This window comes from Apostichopus japonicus, chromosome 11, assembly GCF_037975245.1.
Source record: "Apostichopus japonicus isolate 1M-3 chromosome 11, ASM3797524v1, whole genome shotgun sequence".
NCBI classification, from domain to species: domain Eukaryota; kingdom Metazoa; phylum Echinodermata; class Holothuroidea; order Aspidochirotida; family Stichopodidae; genus Apostichopus; species Apostichopus japonicus.
The window spans coordinates 2131550-2149873 of record NC_092571.1 but is presented as its reverse complement, the minus strand read 5'-3'; the positions used below and the strand labels follow the sequence as shown (position 1 = coordinate 2149873).

The window sequence follows — 18324 nt, the reverse complement described above, 5'->3', positions numbered from 1 at the left end:
GAGAATGTCACATATTGAAAGAGAACACATCAAAGAGAGGGGAAAAAAAAACATGAAAAAAAAAACAGAGACTCTATCAACGACACTAGATATTTAAAAAAGTAATGTGGGATATTTATTATGCAGGAAACCATGGTTATTGTGCTAATTTTCTTGATTAATTTCCTCTCAGATGAAGCTACCGTTTGTGGAACGCCAACCGCACCTTTGCAGATCACATTAACAACTGATTACCCCGCAGCCGCATTAGCAACGCCGGGTTTTCCCATTGCATATCCGGAAGGGGTCTCCTGTTACACGTTCATAACGGGGCCCACTAATAGCCAGATAAGGGTGGACTACATATCTTCAGATATCCGTGGCTTGGAGGATTACTTCTTGATCTTCGATTCAAGGACGCCTTCCTCCCCTATACCTCTACGGGTAGAGACCACAGGAAGGTTAACTGCTGGCAATTTGGAGAGTAGAAGCTTTGATTCTGAAACTAATAGTCTTCATGTTGTATTCCAAGAAGAACCTTCAGCAGAAGACCCTGGTATACTGGTTGTATTCACGGCCATCTCGGGTAGGTCATTATTAGGTCATCAATATATATATATATATATATATATATATATATATATATATATATATATATATATATATATATATATATATATATATATATATCTTTTTTTCTTGTAATTACTCTCCGTGAGTAAATTTGTCATTCAAGAACATTATCGTGATTAAGCTCACAAATTGTCATCCAGAGTTTAATATAGAGACCATTGGAAGATATATAAGTTTACATCCAACGGTGGCGTTTGTGCCATCACAAGCAGAGAACATAAATGGAAGGACCAGATGCGAATCAAGGATTATATAAAGGAGAGGGACTGTCCTAGGGTCATTGACGCCAACTCTCACATAGGGTCGTTTTTTTTCTTCCCCCAGAAAAAAAAACCCCAAAACCGACTGAACCCTTATTCCCCGACTGACGTTGGGAGTTGGGGGTCATCCCCTACACCCCCCCCTCCACCTTTGCCAAACCACTTATCCCACTACTAAAAACCATACACAAGAAATTTAACTATTCATATATACTGTGATGTACATATGATACAAGCATATACGCATTCCTCAAAGCGTCCTTAACATAAAAATGTATTTAGTTGGCGGATAGCGGACATGTTGTGCTCGTCAACATGCATTGGATCACGGCTTGTTTTGCTATGTAGTATACTGATTAGCCACGATGTGTTTGAATTCTTTTATCAAACCATTCTCAGAATCTATACCTTTGAGGGATTTACCGTTAATAAACGCATTGAACCGATATCCTTATATATTGCTTACGCATACCTTTTCAAAACCACGTCAATGCATATTGACAAAGGACACTTGATACAGGAATTTGACACTCCTGGTCTGATTTTAGATAGTCCCTACCTCAAACCATTCATTTTGTTTCACATATCCCCCCCCCCAAAAAAAAAGATGTTAATGGCAGTAAGACTAGGTGTTAATCGAACTAATATATATAGTTCTCTTTTATTTGAATTTAATCTATGCCTATACAAAAACAAATCCACATTAAGATGTAAAGCTATAAGGTTCTTTGCTGATTTCGTAAACGTAATTACAGTGAAGCAGTAGGGCAAGGAACTAATTACATATTTCGTAAATAGTAAATGCTCTGGGGGGGGGGGGGGCAGCGAGGGGGTTATAATACAAACATTGACTTCAGATTCCAAGACTTCAGAATTCAAGTAAAACAAGCAAAAGTCATAAGAAGTATACAGAACGTCACATATTTCAGCCCAATGTCACAGTGTTAGTTCATTATAAGTTCATACGATTTGACTTGTGGTTGAGCCATTGACGATAATTTAACTCCTGGTTTCAAAGAACGGGTACAATATTGTTTGTTTAAGACTTTTCTTGCTTACGCATGTATTTGTTGGATTCGCGCCAAATGTTACACCTTGTACTAACTTCACGCCTTCAGGTTCTATTTCACGTATACAATTAGCCTCGACTTCCGATTCTAACGACCATAGTATGTATAGAAGTTATCACTCAAGGTTGGCGCTTTCGCAATCATTTAGAATGTATACAATCACCAATGAATACCTCGAGTATAATAGAATAGAATTATTCAAAAGAAAGAATTTGATTCACACCTTAAACCGCAGCATAACACCACAGAAATCGAAGCTTTCAATCTTATGCAAAATTGTATCTCTGATATTAGGGATTGGGTGGCTGCTCATAAATTGAAGCTGAACGATAGTTAAACTGAGTTCATTATTCTCGGCACTCCAGTCCAGCTCACAAAGGTCGTCAATGAGTCTATCAAAGTTGGTGGTGCTTCCATTGTTTCTTGTGATCAAATCCGCAACCTCGGGGTTATTTTCGACAAACACATGAAAATGGATAAACATATCAGTTAAATTAGCAAGACTGGTTTCTATTAAATTTTTGTAATCTAAAGGAGATTAGGAAGCATATGTCTTCTAGAACTATAAGCACCTTGGTTCATTCATTTATTCATAGCCATTTGGATTATTGCAATAGTTTGCTCCATGATACTCCAGGGTATCTGATTCAGAGACTGCAACGTCTGCAGAACAGCGCAGCCAGGCTTGTTGTAGACTGCTATGACTTCAACACACCATCGTTGAGTATCCTCCATTCTTTGCACTGGTTGCCTGTTGAATTCAGAATTAAGTTCAAAGTACTACTCCTGGTGTATAAGTGCATTCATGGAATGGCACCCACCTATTTGTCAGACGAGCTGTCCTTCCAGGTCAATACTCGTTATACCTTGCGTTCTAGCAATACACTCACTCTCACTGTTCTCAGAACTAAACTGGAAACCTATGGCGACCGTGCCTTTCCATCAGCCGGGCCCAAGCTCTGGAATGGTCTGCCAATATCTGTGCGTAGTTCTCCCACTCTCAGTCAGTTCAAGTCTTGTTTGAAGACTCATATTTTTTCAAGTTGGCGTTCTATTAGGGTTGTACAGCGCTATCGAATACTTCGAAGATTTTAGCGCTTTATAAGTTCATTTATTATTATTATTATTATTATTATTATTATTATTAAAGGAAAAGAAAAGTGCGAAAACAGGTGGCCCTAGAGATAAGAGTGCATTCACCACTCAGATCAACAAGTGACAATACATTCATAACTTACAATGATTATCACATACCCAAGTGGTGGTGACTTGTAAATGTTCTTAAAATCAGAATAAATCATACTAAACGTAGTCGGACGGCATTCATGATGTATGGCTACGGAGTTGGGAGTATATATATTTCAGTGGCTACGGAGTTGGGAGTATATATATTTCAGTTTGGTCATAGGTTCGTCACCGCCAGGCAAAATATCTTGATTGCTTTACAAAACAGAAATCCGGCGCGAACTTAGACGACTTCTATGAAACGATATTTCATGTCATATGAAATGATTGCGCATGCGCATCGAGCGTTATGAACGACGACCATGCCTTAATGACGTCACGTATACGTCGGAGAGTATAGTGGTACTGGATCTGACAGTTTTAGGAACGTGGTCAGGAAGCAAAGATATTTTATCTTTGCATTTTACAATTGTTTATAATTTTCCCATTTGGTTTTCCGTTGTTCCGTTATGATATATAATTTTATGAACATATTGGCAACAGTCATAATTATATTCCTGATGCTCTCTTCACCTGTTTCACTCTCTCACTCACCCACTCTCTCTGTCTCTCTCAATATCTGTGAGAAATTTGATAGCAAATATTAATCATAAATTGAATTGCAAAGTTTGATTCTCGACATCAATTCGGATCATATCATAGTGAAATTGAAAATGCATAGGAAAAGGAAAACAATTTTTGGGGGGGGGGGTCAAATATCTCTTATAAACTAAACTAATTAAAAACAGTGATGGCTTATGAAAAATATGCATATTTTAAATTTATAACTCTAGAATACGATTTTTAAATTTTTGTTTTTACAAATGTTAACTCGGCAAACTAATTTTTCATTCCATTGGAAGGTATAATAAATGTAAAAAGAGTCGTACTTTGCTCCTTCTTCAGAACCTTTGGCTATGAAAGAATGTACACCGTGCGGCTGCGCGGGAGTCACTAATGCAGATGCAGATAATCCTGTGTGTGCTATCTCAGGTAAGAAATATATTTACGATTCGCTTCGTTCATTGAAGTATAAAAGATCGATCGAAACTTTCATATCACAAATGGGAACATATTACACCATCATCACACCTACCACACTATTATAATTGTACTGTCAAGAGAAACCGAAGTAACTTAAAATAATTAAAAACTGAGTATAAGTAGCCACTTAGTCGGCACTATAGAGTGCTCTATGTCCGTCGGGACGGAGCGAAATATAGATGAGAAGTAGTTGAGACTTGTAGAATACTATAGAAATTGTTATTCAGAGTTTCACGCGTTGAGTGATCATCAGACAACGAAAAGGGTTGTCTGATAATCGCTTAACACGCGAAACTCTTGAGTAACAACTACAATAATATATATTTTAGTATCGGGGTGTATATATATATATATATATATATATATATATATATATATATATATTCTTCTTTCTCTTCTTTGAAGGTGGGTTCGCCCCAACAGTTTCACCTGCAGACGAGAATCAATGTGGAGCAACCATTACGTTAGATTGGACAGAAGTAGACTCTTTCAGATTTCTGGCATCACCAGGTTATAACGGTGCAGGCTATACAAACGCTGACGAATGTCGATGGATTATTCGTGGGCCAGCTAATTCGGAATTGGTCTTGATCATAAGGGATTTTCAGCTGGCTGGGCGAGACAACCTAGTTATATCTCCTGGCATGGGAATAGGACGAGCAATGCGTATTCCTGGGGTTCTGACGTCACTGGCATACAGTGACGGTAGTACCATACAAGACCTCCCACTTGTTGATACAGAAATTCCGATTAAGTCTGAGCGAGTAACAATTGCCTTTGCTTTGCAGACGGATGAACCAGACACGTCGCAGGGAGTGGCATTTGAAATCCGAGTGGTCGATAATCGTGAGTTTTTCACTGTGAACTCTCCCCCCAACCCCTCCATCCCCTTTTTCACCTCCTCCTACTTCGTGACCCATCTATTATCCTCATAATCTTCATTCCTGACTCCGTTTCTGGTCATTTTAGCTCTTTAAAATGAGATAAGTAAGTCGTCCAGTATCCTATCTGAGGTTTTTTTTCTTCAGATCTTCGAGTACTTCTAGTAATTTCAAGATGTCCACCAGTAACTACTTCCGGTATAATTTTCACCACATGAATGTCAATTATTGATTAATGAAGGAGTATATCAATTGAGCAGGCCTATATATTTAAAAACAGAAATCCTTTTCCTACATTAGTTCAGGAACCACAAGCAGAACCAAAAAGGTAAGAAAACGGATCGTTTTTTTTGTAGTCCTCACGCAATGTCATACCTGTTTGTAGTGAACTTGTAAGGTTGAATATTCAAGGGTTTAAATGTAGTATGATAAGATTATAAAGTCATATGCCATCAAATATTCACAAAAGGGCTCCTTTAAGGCTTTACTGCCTCCACCATTCTTTCTAATCCTAGAGAACATTGACATCAGAGACTATACGGTATCCTTCAGAATATGATAATCAAATCTGGTGTGGTGTTTGTGTCAGTGATTACCCATAATTCCTCCCCCCACTACCATAAAACCCATGGGTTTCCCCACCACAAAACCCTTACTCCAAGAAACAGCGGAACGTTACCATGTATGTCACAAGAAATAAGTAACCTGTCCTCCTTTCTTTTTGTAATGTTCATCTGTGGCATGGTTACTGGTAGGACAGTGGTGGAGGCATATAGCATTTGTTTGAGTTCTACCGTCCATTTTGGGAATCAATATTATTGATTAACTGACCTAACTTGTCAGTTTTTCACGCGGCAAGAAGACTGGGACAACCTTAAGAGATGGCTTTTAAATGTTAAATTACATTGGACAGGAAAGAACAATTTTTCATCAGTGTATCGTGAATTTCTTTACCTCCCACAAGAAGGTGTGTCATCAAACAAAATTACTGGACTACCAATTCTACGGTACATACCTTTAGGTTAGCTCTTCAGACGTTATTATAAACTAACCAATCAGAAAACAGACTTTTAGGGTTTGAAATAACATCTTTACAACACACTAAAAGACTGAATGATTTAAATCTTGTTTCATTGCATTTCTGATTGTTGTGGTTGATCACATGAAGATGACAAAATACAATCAACAATATCCCTTGACTATGCAACAAGATTTGAATTAACATTTAGGTACCATACCACAATTAGAGTAGTGCACATCCATGCATCGGTAAAGGTTAACCATGGTCGAGAAATAGTCCTCAATGGACCTACTGAAGTGACTGTTTTGGCATGTTGTTCAGTCATCATCATTCTTTTTGATTCATGAATGTAAAAAAAAATATATATAAAAAAAACGGAAAGATTAAAGGTGATCTAAGGTGGAATAGAAATTCCTGCATGTATTAAATCGGAAAATTCCTCAGCGAGAGCGAGCAAATGGGTTGGGATGCAAGTATTATACTAAACTTCGACCTCTTCTAGAGTTCAACAGATCAACGATTAAAGTGGAAACATTCCAAGGTGATATGATAGCAAAATCCATCAGCTAATCTACATATGGTTGTGGGTCTAGTAAATTGTCAGTTGACAAACTCTATTTTAAGGCTCCAGCGGCCTTGGAATGTGACCAGTTTAGTAAGTCAAGGGAGCAATTGACTGTGGTACGACCCCTTTAATTAATGGAACAGAGAATGGGGGGGGGGGGTGCGACGTTATCATTTATTCAGCTTCAAAAGTAGAATTCCAGCCACTTCATGTTTGCTATGAAATATCGACTATCAATTTGACTGACTTCATTGATTTAATCGTTCAAGTTGACTGTTCCATTCTATATATACACTTTACAGATGTAATCCCATTCATTCTTGTTCTTGGGTTTTTATTGACAGGTTGTGATGATCGATGCATAAATGGCGGTCAGTGCACCTGTTCTTGTCTAAGCGGGTACTATGGTGGCAGATGTATTTTTGGTAAGTTTCAAATTAAGCCTCACCAATATTGTCCAGCAAATATTTTAGAAATTCAAAATTATATTCACGCATGCGTGGTATAACTTTAAAAAAAACATTTTACCGTCACAAGATTCTCTCTTCAGAAAAGTAATACTCCCTTCCGTCCCTGAGAGAGTTGATTGTTTCATTTAAAGACTATACCAGTATTGGTCCCACATTTTAGCTCGCTTTGTTAGTGGTTCTGTATTTTCAGGTTACCTTGTGCTTTGGTTCAAAATAGACAATTTAATGTTTTAGTAAGGAAAACTACTTTGTGGGCGACAAAAGACTGCTTAACATGCCTTAATATTAAATCGCAAAAACCTGACTAGATATGGTATGCTACAAAGTTCACAAGTCTCAAATGTTAAAAACACAATTTTTAAGCAATATTTGACAGGTTTGGATATATTTATTTGTATGAAATGTATAATCTTGCGATAAAGTCTTCCTTGAGACGTTTTTCTTGGCATAAACAGATCAAGACATTTAGTCTTCACTGAATATTGATACCGTTAAGTTGTGCTTCATTTTTGCTTCACAGTAATGTATGGCATGGTTTGCAGAATGGCTAGAAAATCATACTTTCGAAAATGTTATCAGCAAAAAAGGAAAAGGAAAAAAAAACAAAGAACTATATCGTCATACCAATGGTCGTTCATGACAAATATGAAACCGAAATTAAAACAAATCGATAATTAGTTTAATTTGTGAGAGTTACATTAAGAGATTAGCTATATTATTATTATTATTATTATTACTCCGGTATTTATATAGCGCATAATCCACAAGTTCTATGCGCTTTACAATTAACCCTGGTCATTGGTTACTTGTCGCACCTACACACCAAAGTGTGCACAATTCAAACAATCTCTCCTGGGGCACAACAGTGCACCGCAGCCACGTGTCCCCTGGGGGACTTCCCATAGGGTGCAGCCACAAACCGGCGCACGCAACTAAATTTACAAGTCACCTCGCAAGCCCCCATTTATATACCTGGGGGAAGAGAGGCAAATGGAGATAAAGTGCCTTACCTAAGGACACAACGCAATGATCTGGCCAGGGCTCGAACCTGTAATCCTGAGATCATAAGTCCACTGCCTTAACCGCTTGACCACAACGCCCTCATTTTATCATAATGTGGATTTCACTTTTCTCTTATGCATATTTAATGTGTTTTTTTTATTAACGTCTTTACTCATGAAAGCTGGTTTTTACAGTACTGCTATAATGATAAACAAAATGTCCCCAAGCAATAATATAGTTAGATTGGTCAATAAATATTTCGATTAAAACTTTCTTCAATTGGTTTTTTCCCTTGGAGAATTCTGACATTGACATTGTCCCGATTTACAGAGACATTCCCACTTGAAGTTTTTATATAATTATTCATTAATAACTCTGTTTATTTTATTTTTTGGTATGATATTTGCAGATGTTCTATATAGTAATAAACAGTTCTAACAAAACGTAGTACAGCCCTGCAACAGGGTTGACGAGAAATGTTATTGTAACACTGCGGCGGAGTGTATAGCCTAGTGGTTAACGCCGGCGTCTCCCAGTCATGAGATCCCCGGTTCGATTCCCCGCCGACAGCAAGGTGTGTCGTCTGGCAAGGGTGTTGTTCAATAACAACTTCCCGACATGGACGTTAAATGGATGTGTGCCGAGAGATTGGCTTCGGTCAGCTTGCGAGTCTATAAGCCTCCATGGCTTCTTTCGCGAGTTCCTGCTTGCGGGAAGATCACATATACATACATACATACATACATACATACATACATACATAAAAACATAAAGAAAAAGGAAGTTAAAAGACTTCGAGTCACAGTATGACATCACAAATTTATAAAATGACAAGCCTTGAAATAGTTCTATACCTCGTCTCAGCCAAACAGCACAATATTGTTTTCCTGAAGTGTAATTTATATTTATCCTATTTTATAAATATGTACTTTCATGTATTTATTCTGGATTTGAATAAACTTGAAACTTAAGGAGTTTCCGTTGATCACAATAATATGTATACTACTAAGATAACAATGACTTCGTTTGGTTCTTCCATATAACGGTAAGCTATACTTCAACCACTAAGTAAATGATTGTGACTTGGGAAACGAGAAGTTTCGATAAATGTGTTATGTTGACAGCTAGAGGTAACAGATTGTTACTCTTATAACTGATTTTGATCAGTATATATGATTCAATGTAACACATATCTATGTATTTTCACTTACAGTGGTTTTGATAACATTAACTGTGGACACTCCGATCGTAACAGAGGGCGATAGTTTCACGATAACCTGTACCGCAGATAGGAGATTGACGGCTGAAACGTCAGTAGGTGAGATATTTCTGAGAAGTCCTATGATTTTTACAAACATTTTTTGCCTCGATACGGTATAAATCTCAGACGCTGCTTAATTAACATACAAAGACGTTAATTTTGAATTTGATGTAGACTGACGAAATTGCACACACTCGTTGAGTATTATTAACTTTGATGTTATTTTAGATTATCTTGTGACATATATTAGTTCGTATGGTAGACTGCGAAGATAGTTGGGTAAGACTAGTTAACACATCTCTGATTCTAGACTATAACTAGATCATCTATGACTATAATCTAGCTAGATCATATCTGACTATAATCTAGCTAGATTATCTCTGACTATAACCTAGCTAAATTATCTCAGACTAAACTCTAGCTAAATCATCTATGACTATAATCTAGCTAGATCATATCTGACTATAACCTAGCTAAATTATCTCAGACTAAACTCTAGCTAGATCATCTATGACTATAATCTAGCTAGATCATATCTGACTATAACCTAGCTAGATCATATCTGACTATAACCTAGCTAAATTATCTCAGACTAAACTCTAGCTAGATCATCTATGACTATAATCCAGGTAGATCATATCTGACTATAATCTAGCTAGATCATATCTGACTATAACCTAGCTAAATTATGTCAGACTAAACTCTAGCTAGATCATCTATGTCTAATATCCAGCTAGATCATCTATGACTATAATCTAGCTAGATCATCTATGACTATAATCTAGCTAGATTATCTCTGACTATAATCTAGCTAAAATATCTCAGACTAAACTCTAGCTAGATCATCTATGACAATAATCCAGCTAGATCATATCTGACTATAATCTAGCTAGATTATCTCTGACTATAATCTAGCTAGATCATATCTGACTATAATCTAGCTAGATTATCTCTGACTATAACCTAGCTAAATTATCTCAGGCTAACCTCTAGCTAGATCATCTATGACTATAATCCAGCTAGATCATATCTGACTATAATCTAGCTAGATCATATCTGACTATAATCTAGCTAGATCTTCTCTGACTATAATCTATAGCTAGATCGTCTCTGACTGTAGACTTATTAGCCAATCATAGAGGAAATACACACCTTGTTGCAGAAATGGCTAAGGCATATTTGGTGCATTATTAAAAACATCATCACGACCTTTAAACGATTAATCCGGAAGTCACATTAACAAACAGCTCATTGAGACGTCTAGTTAGATGGTTTATCCTAATCCTTACCGTTGAGGATTTACTTTGTTCCCCTATAAACCAACAAATACATGCAACATTTCCTCCGTCGTTCAGTTATGCAGGTGGATGCCTCCTCTACAGCCTTCGAAGGATCGGAATACGATGTCGTGACCTTGGCCGGTTACCCGTGCACCATTCCAGCTGACAGTCTAGTAGGAACTGTCGCGATACCTACGATTGACGATATATTTAGAGAAGCCCAAGAAACGCTTACTCTCGTCGCTTCGGTAACCGGTGGTGCTGACCCAACTGCCGCAGATGGTTCAAACCCGATAACCATTACCATCGATGATACTCCAGGTACGTGCTTTAAATCGACCCTCAGTAGCAAAATAGGGTGCTTGCCACTGCTTGACCCAAACGTGAGTCGCGAACAATTATAGGTCGTGCACATGTCAGTGTTCCAAACTGCAAATCAATGACGGTTACTTTGGTAACATACCAGGTCTTCTCTTAGTAAAGGTTTAAAGCCAGATACACCCTAATGCATGTCCAAGCGAAGTGTACAGCTGGGGAATGTTTGCGCGCGCTTGTGTGTGTGTTAGAATGGGAGGGGGAGGGGGGGGTGCTGTACGTGCGTGGGGTGAATGGCGTTAGCCTATCATGTCTTTGACCCACCCCATGTACTCACTCTTCATTGTACCACTGCATTGTTACTTATAAAATATATATTTTTAATTTATTGATATTTCCTTCGTTTGTTTTCGTTTCGCGTTCCCACCTGGAAATAATAACTTCATGTTTTCTTGTAGATACTGCCAAGTTACCGATTGAATTTGCAAGTGCTTTTTACGAAATAAGTGAAAACCTTGCTGGTGGAATGTTGACTATCACCATTGAATTTAAGAATATGGGTGTACTCTACCCCATACCAGAAACTGGAACAATCGGTACGTTTCACATTATATCAAATTATTTTTACATATTCCTTATGTGTGACATATGTCTACCTAAATAAACTGCAATTTCACATACTGTGGGAATTTTTTAAGTTTTATTTTCGATGGTTACAAAATTAGACAAGTGTTTAGTAAAAATTGCACGGTATCTTAAATGTACTTCGTTAGTGTGTAAATATTTCTATATGTAAAATTTAGAAGGGCTTGACGTTTCGATCCTAGCGGGATCTTTTTTTCGGAGGCTGACTACAAAATAACTACGAACACATTAAATGACATAGATGGACAGACAGTTGACTTGTAAAAATAGGCGTTGAATACAACCCCCTAACCCCCCCCCCCCCAACCAATAGACAAAACAAAAGTAGAGATAAGATAGAAAGAAAGATTGAAGAGAGGATTAAGGGCTGTGGAGATAAAGAAAGGGGGCGGGGGGGGGGAGGGGGTTATTGGTTGTTCATCTGTGTGTCTTAGGCCCTTTAACTTTCACATATTTTACATACACATCATCAGACAAATTACAAGGAAACATTTATAAAGAACCAAAATCAACAATAGTTGTTCAAATGCGCCGAAAGACAGTTACATGAAATTAAGTATAATGCACTTGTTCAAGCAGACACAATTTTAGCAGTTTCTTGAAAATATATACAGTCCGAACATTCATGATGTGGTTTGGAAGAGCGTTCCATTGTTTAGGACCAAAACATGAGAATGAACGATCGGCCAATGACACACTGTGAATTTTGGGAACAATAAAATGAGGTTAAAGATATACATGATCTAAGCTGTCTGTGTGATTGTTGTCGCTGGTTAACATCAGAAAGTGAGTGTGCTATAGTGAGCAGTGATAATGTATTAAGAGTGAGCATTCTTGATGTGGTTTGGAAGAGCATTCCATTGTTTCGGACCGATGATCTGAGCTGTCTGCGTGATGGTTGTCGCTGGTTAACATCAGAAAGTGAGTGTGCTATAGTGAGCAGTGATAATGTATTAAGAGTGAGCATTCTTGATGTGGTTTGGAAGAGCATTCCATTGTTTCGGACCGATGATCTGAGCTGTCTGCGTGATGGTTGTCGCTGGTTAACATCAGAAAGTGAGTGTGCTATAGTGAGCAGTGATAATTTATTTAGTCCGAGCAGTCTTGATGTGGTTTGGAAGAGCATTCCATTGTTGAGGACCGATGATCTGAGCTGTCTGCGTGATGGTTGTCGCTGGTTAACATCAGAAAGTGAGTGTGCTATAGTGAGCAGTGATAATGTATTTAGTCTGAGCATTCTTGATGTGGTTTGGAAGAGCATTCCATTGTTTCGGACCGATGATCTGAACTGTCTGCGTGATGGTTGTCGCTGGTTAACATCAGAAAGTGAGTGTGCTATAGTGAGCAGTGATAATTTATTGTCCGAGCAGTCTTGATGTGGTTTGGAAGAGCATTCCATTGTTTCGGACCGATGATCTGAGCTGTCTGCGTGATGGTTGTCGCTGGTTAACATCAGAAAGTGAGTGTGCTATAGTGAGCAGTGATAATGTATTTAGTCTGAGCATTCTTGATGTGGTTTGGAAGAGCATTCCATTGTTTCGGACCGATGATCTGAGCTGTCTGCGTGATGGTTGTCGCTGGTTAACATCAGAAAGTGAGTGTGCTATAGTGAGCAGTGATAATGTATTTAGTCTGAGCATTCTTGATGTGGTTTGGAAGAGCATTCCATTGTTTCGGACCGATGATCTGAGCTGTCTGCGTGATGGTTGTCGCTGGTTAACATCAGAAAGTGAGTGAGCTATAGTGAGCAGTGATAATGTATTTAGTCTGAGCATTCTTGATGTGGTTTGGAAGAGCATTCCATTGTTTCGGACCGATGATCTGAGCTGTCTGCGTGATGGTTGTCGCTGGTTAACATCAGAAAGTGAGTGTGCTATAGTGAGCAGTGATAATGTATTTAGTCTGAGCATTCTTGATGTGGTTTGGAAGAGCATTCCATTGTTTCGGACCGATGATCTGAGCTGTCTGCGTGATGGTTGTCGCTGGTTAACATCAGAAAGTGAGTGAGCTATAGTGAGCAGTGATAATGTATTTAGTCTGAGCATTCTTGATGTGGTTTGGAAGAGCATTCCATTGTTTCGGACCAATGATCTGAGCTGTCTGCTTGACGATTGTTTGTGGTAAGCTTTTGTACAAAAGAAGAAGTACTTTAAACATGATACGCTGTTGTATGTGGAGTCATTGAAGAGCAATGAGTTGTTGTGTGATATACAGACGTACGTATACTTGTTACAATTGACAATGATGCGAGCAGATGTGCGTTGGACACTTGGAGTCTGGTGATGAGTGGTTTACTGATACCAATAAAGGGGCTGTCGCAATAGTTCACATGCTTTGTTGAAGTACATAAGCAGTTGCGCAGCGCTAGCCGTTTTAAATTTCTCTCTCATATTTCAGAAACAAGGCTGATTACCTATATGTTAAATGAATGTATAGAATATTCATATTTTTCTCATAAAACTGTTCTGAAAGTGTCTCTGCCATAGTTAACTCCTAAGTATTATTTCAAGTTATATGCGACTTCTGAGTGTGCTATTCATATTCTTGTGTGTTAACGGATTACATTTAATGTACACTAACGTGCCGTACATATATCGAAGTGTATACTGTTGCTCATACGCATAGGGCCTACTTTACAACAATATGATGCAAAGCATTCTTCTGATGACCGAACATTTTCTGAATATTGAGGTGAAAACCTCATCCTCATTGCAGTTTGTATTGTATCGAGTAGCAGCGTGGAATATTTCTTTCTTCGGTTTATGTATGACATTCCTTTGTACCAGAAACTCCTTTAACTTAAATCGATAAGTAGGGTAACCTATGCATCTTAAAGTTTGATCTGTTGAATTATGACAAATCAAGACTAAAAGTCTGCCTTAACTCACAACTTTTAGTTATGTCTTATCAAACGCTTAGTTTTGACATATGTGGACGTGAGTACTAGCGGAGCTATGGACTATGCTGGGCAAACGACGGTAGAGTACACAATGAGTTCACTTCCGGTCACGACATCTGTCGACTTCCAGGTCACCATTGTAGATGATGACGTAGAGGAATCTACCGAGGAACTCCTCATCATCTTGTCGGTTACATCTGATTTTGTTGAGGCAGGAACGACAGCCACGACCACTGTACGAATTGCGGATGACGGTAAGACCACGTGACCATTTCAAATCATCTTCAGGGATTCGAGCTTCGCTAATAGCCGGCTGTAAATGTCCTTTATCTATATATCTTATGAAACGTAAACTGAGATGGAGAGGAAGCTGGTCAATTGTCAACAGGATTACCAAAATTAAATAGCCTTTTGCAGTTTAGTAAATTGGGATGACAGGCAGGATGATCAATAAAATTAACTAGATCACGACCCTAGATCGAGCCCCTATTCAAGTTAATCTATGTAATCATTAGAAATGGTAGTACGAAGTATGTGTATGCAGCAGCCCCTCGTCCCATCCTCTCTCGATTCCTCCCCACCCCAAACCCCTACCTCCCCCAAGTTATTTATACGGTTGTCCCAAAATAAGTTATTTGTTTATCGATTTGATTCTTACAGATGCCGTCGACAATACAGTGATTATAGACCGTCCTGAGATCAGAAAAGGCTCCCATAGTGATGTCCACATATTTGTTTTCAGCAGTCAGTGCCAACCTTACACATACAGGAAGATAAACTCCAAAGAACCTTACGCCACAGAAACTGATTTGATACTTAGCGGTTCCAAATACGGCACCACTCTTACTCTACCACGCAGAAACTGGTTACCCGCACGACGTCTGGGTCATCACCAGTTTATCGTCGGTCCAACCAGTTCCACTATAGATGCATTTATAACACCCATCAGCGGTGAGAGGATTTAAGTTTTGTTTTTTACATTGTTAGTTTTAAATTCGATAAAAGATACTTATCTGCAATAACACTTCGTCATCTTCCTGCTCCAGTTGAAAGTTGTTTCATATCTAACGTAACATCTCAGTACTGGAATTATTTTCTGCAGACACTGCAGAACAATGTTTAATACTAATAATACAGTATGTGTTTTTTAGCTCATACCAGCATGCTGGTGTGAGCTATTGTTACAGTGCGGCGTCTATCACTCTATCACTCTATCATTCTATCACTCTATCACTCTATCACTCTATCCGTCAACAATTGGTAAAACCGCTCCCACTCGCACAGTGTTTGATGGAATTTCATGAAACTTGGACACAAGGACCATTGGGTATAGGGCCATCAGAGGTGGTCCGAAATTTGGGGTCAAAGGTCACCCGTGGGCCGTAATGGGCCATTTTGTGGAAATACGCAAAATGCTTCTTCTCGTACAGATTCCATGGTACAATGTTGAGGGTTTGTCACGATAGTACTATGGAAGTTTTACCTTCAGGGTGTTCATGAATTTGAGATCAAAGATCAACTAGGGGTCTTTTGTGGCCCGGGCCGCGGCCCTATATTTTCAAATTGCTCCTGTTCGTACAGTGTATGGCCAGTTATAATGAAACTTGGTCACAACGTTCCTCGGGATGAGAGTTACGAGGTGTGTTCGGAAAATTGAGGTCAAAGGTCATTTAGGGGGTCATCGGGGGTCATTCTTTGTAATATTTTCAAATATCTCAATCTCCTCAAGATTTTGATGGATCATATTCAAAGTTGAACTGATGATTGTTGGATTGTGTATGAATAAGGTGATGCCTAATAATTTTTGGTCAAAAGTTAATTAATTACAATTAATCCCCATTGTTTAAAAAAATCTGAGCCTTCACCTTTTGCCAAAGCTCCTTTAATTTGTCTCCCAGTGTCTGCAGTGTTTGTTTACATTTGTGGTTAAGCTCTGCAGAGGCTGTTAGTGGAATTAAAGCAGGACTGGGAGTTGTTATTAACTGTTGAACTGTAAGCATGAGAGCCCTATAGCCAATCAGCACTTGCCGATTCTTAGAAGTCTTTGAGCCTGAGGTACAGTATGTAGGCAGCCAGCCAAAATTTTGGCAAGGAGTGCTTCAGGTCTGCTCAGGTAGAGGGGAGAAAGTTTAATAGGGTAGGTCAGTGGTATTGTTCGAGAGAGTGGGTAAAATAGGATTTAAAGGGGGAAAATAGGTATTATAGCCTGTGGTGTGGCCAGGATTCTGCTAACGGAGGGGGGGGGGGTGGGGGTTATCTCTCATGGGCCCAAAATTGGTGGAATCTGAAAAAATGGCCTACATTTTTAAGCTCGAGAAGGTATGAGCTTCTGCACCATTGGTGCTCTAGTTTTTTGCTCACGAAAGGTGCAACAAGCTGCTAATAATCATTACCTGTGATGAACTCATAATGCTATAAGCACTTCGTTGATGATACACCCCTTCCCCACCCCACACCCACCCCACCCCCAATGTCTGCACACTTTGTCGAATTCCTCCAATTCTAAAAGTTTGACAATAAAACTGTTTCGATTTTGTTTACATTTTTCAACATCACTTTGGCAAATTAAGTCAAAATTATCACTGAAGAGAAATCACACAATATAACAGCACCAAAACAAATATAGAAAGAAACAACAGCAACATGGTTTGCCAGCTTGTCTCTGTTTTTATTTCACTTCTGTTTCACATCTCTTCTAGACTGCCTGAATTCTGTCGATACAACAATCACGGTCTACCCTAGCGTATCAGACAGCAATCGGCTAAGCAGTACTCTCGAGTTTGGACTCGAAGACAGTCTTAGTTGTCCAACAGACATCAAGTGGAGAAAAGACGACCGCATACTGACCAACTCTAGGCGTACGTATCGAGTTACCACCGTGCGAGACGCGGAGGGTGTCTTTACAATTTATCGCAGATTTCGGCACAATGAAGGGTGGTTTGCAATGATCCAAGTAATTGTATCAGGTGAGAATATGAGTGTTGAGTAGGGTGGAGGTGGGCAAGGTTGCTGGTGGTAGTGGGAGTGATTTGGGTGGGTGGACGAGGTTGGTGGGAGTGAATTGTGTGGGTGGGTGGAGTGGAGTGGATTGGTCGTTGGTGGTTGTGGGAATCAGTTGGGCGGGAGGGATTGGGGAGGTTGTCGTGGTAGTGGGAGTGAATTGGGTGGACGGGTGGGTGGGGTTGAGAGGGGTCGGGGTGGCGGCTGGGAACCCTCGAATACCGCTATTCATGTTGAAATGAAACCTTGCAGAACTACTGAATATTACTCGAAATGAGATCAAATTGACCACATTAAGAGTACCTCTCTAAATTTGTTTCAGCAAACAAATATTAATGAGCTAGAATTTATCTCATTCGATTCGAGCCTCAACATTTTGCGGTAGAACACTTATCACAAACGTTAAAACAGGAAATGCTAATATTAAGTTGATATCGATAAGTATCAAGACACGGCCAAAATAAACTGGGAAAGCTGTTTGAATATTAGGTATTGGAATATATATTACTTTCATGGATATTATTTATTTGTTTCATATCATTCCTTCGTAGATTGTACTTTCGGTATGTATAAGGATGGGACAGGGGCCTGCACGCTTACCTGTCCGGTGTGTCAAAATGGCGGCGTATGTGAGCTTGACGGAACATGTCGCTGTCCTCCGTGTTTTTCTGGAGAGCTGTGTGAATTAAGTGAGTTTTTAAATATCTATTACGTCATAAAGATTTGGATCTTTCATATCTACATCAGTTGCTTACGTCATGATGACGTCAGTGTT

The 18324-nt window shown here is 38.9% G+C and overlaps 1 protein-coding gene across 1 annotated transcript in view; it reads left to right on the top strand.

Moving 5' to 3' along the window:
- LOC139975716 (uncharacterized) overlaps positions 1 to 18324 on the top strand; it is a 34672-nt gene that overhangs the window by 10470 nt on the left and 5878 nt on the right. Inside the window, exons 3-13 of the mRNA XM_071983818.1 lie at positions 173 to 565; positions 4073 to 4159; positions 4616 to 5056; positions 7022 to 7102; positions 9363 to 9467; positions 10766 to 11011; positions 11464 to 11601; positions 14570 to 14803; positions 15210 to 15500; positions 17249 to 17515; positions 18101 to 18238. Of these exons, the coding sequence (XP_071839919.1) occupies positions 173 to 565; positions 4073 to 4159; positions 4616 to 5056; positions 7022 to 7102; positions 9363 to 9467; positions 10766 to 11011; positions 11464 to 11601; positions 14570 to 14803; positions 15210 to 15500; positions 17249 to 17515; positions 18101 to 18238 (2421 nt within the window). The remainder of the gene's footprint in view (positions 1 to 172; positions 566 to 4072; positions 4160 to 4615; positions 5057 to 7021; positions 7103 to 9362; positions 9468 to 10765; positions 11012 to 11463; positions 11602 to 14569; positions 14804 to 15209; positions 15501 to 17248; positions 17516 to 18100; positions 18239 to 18324) is intronic.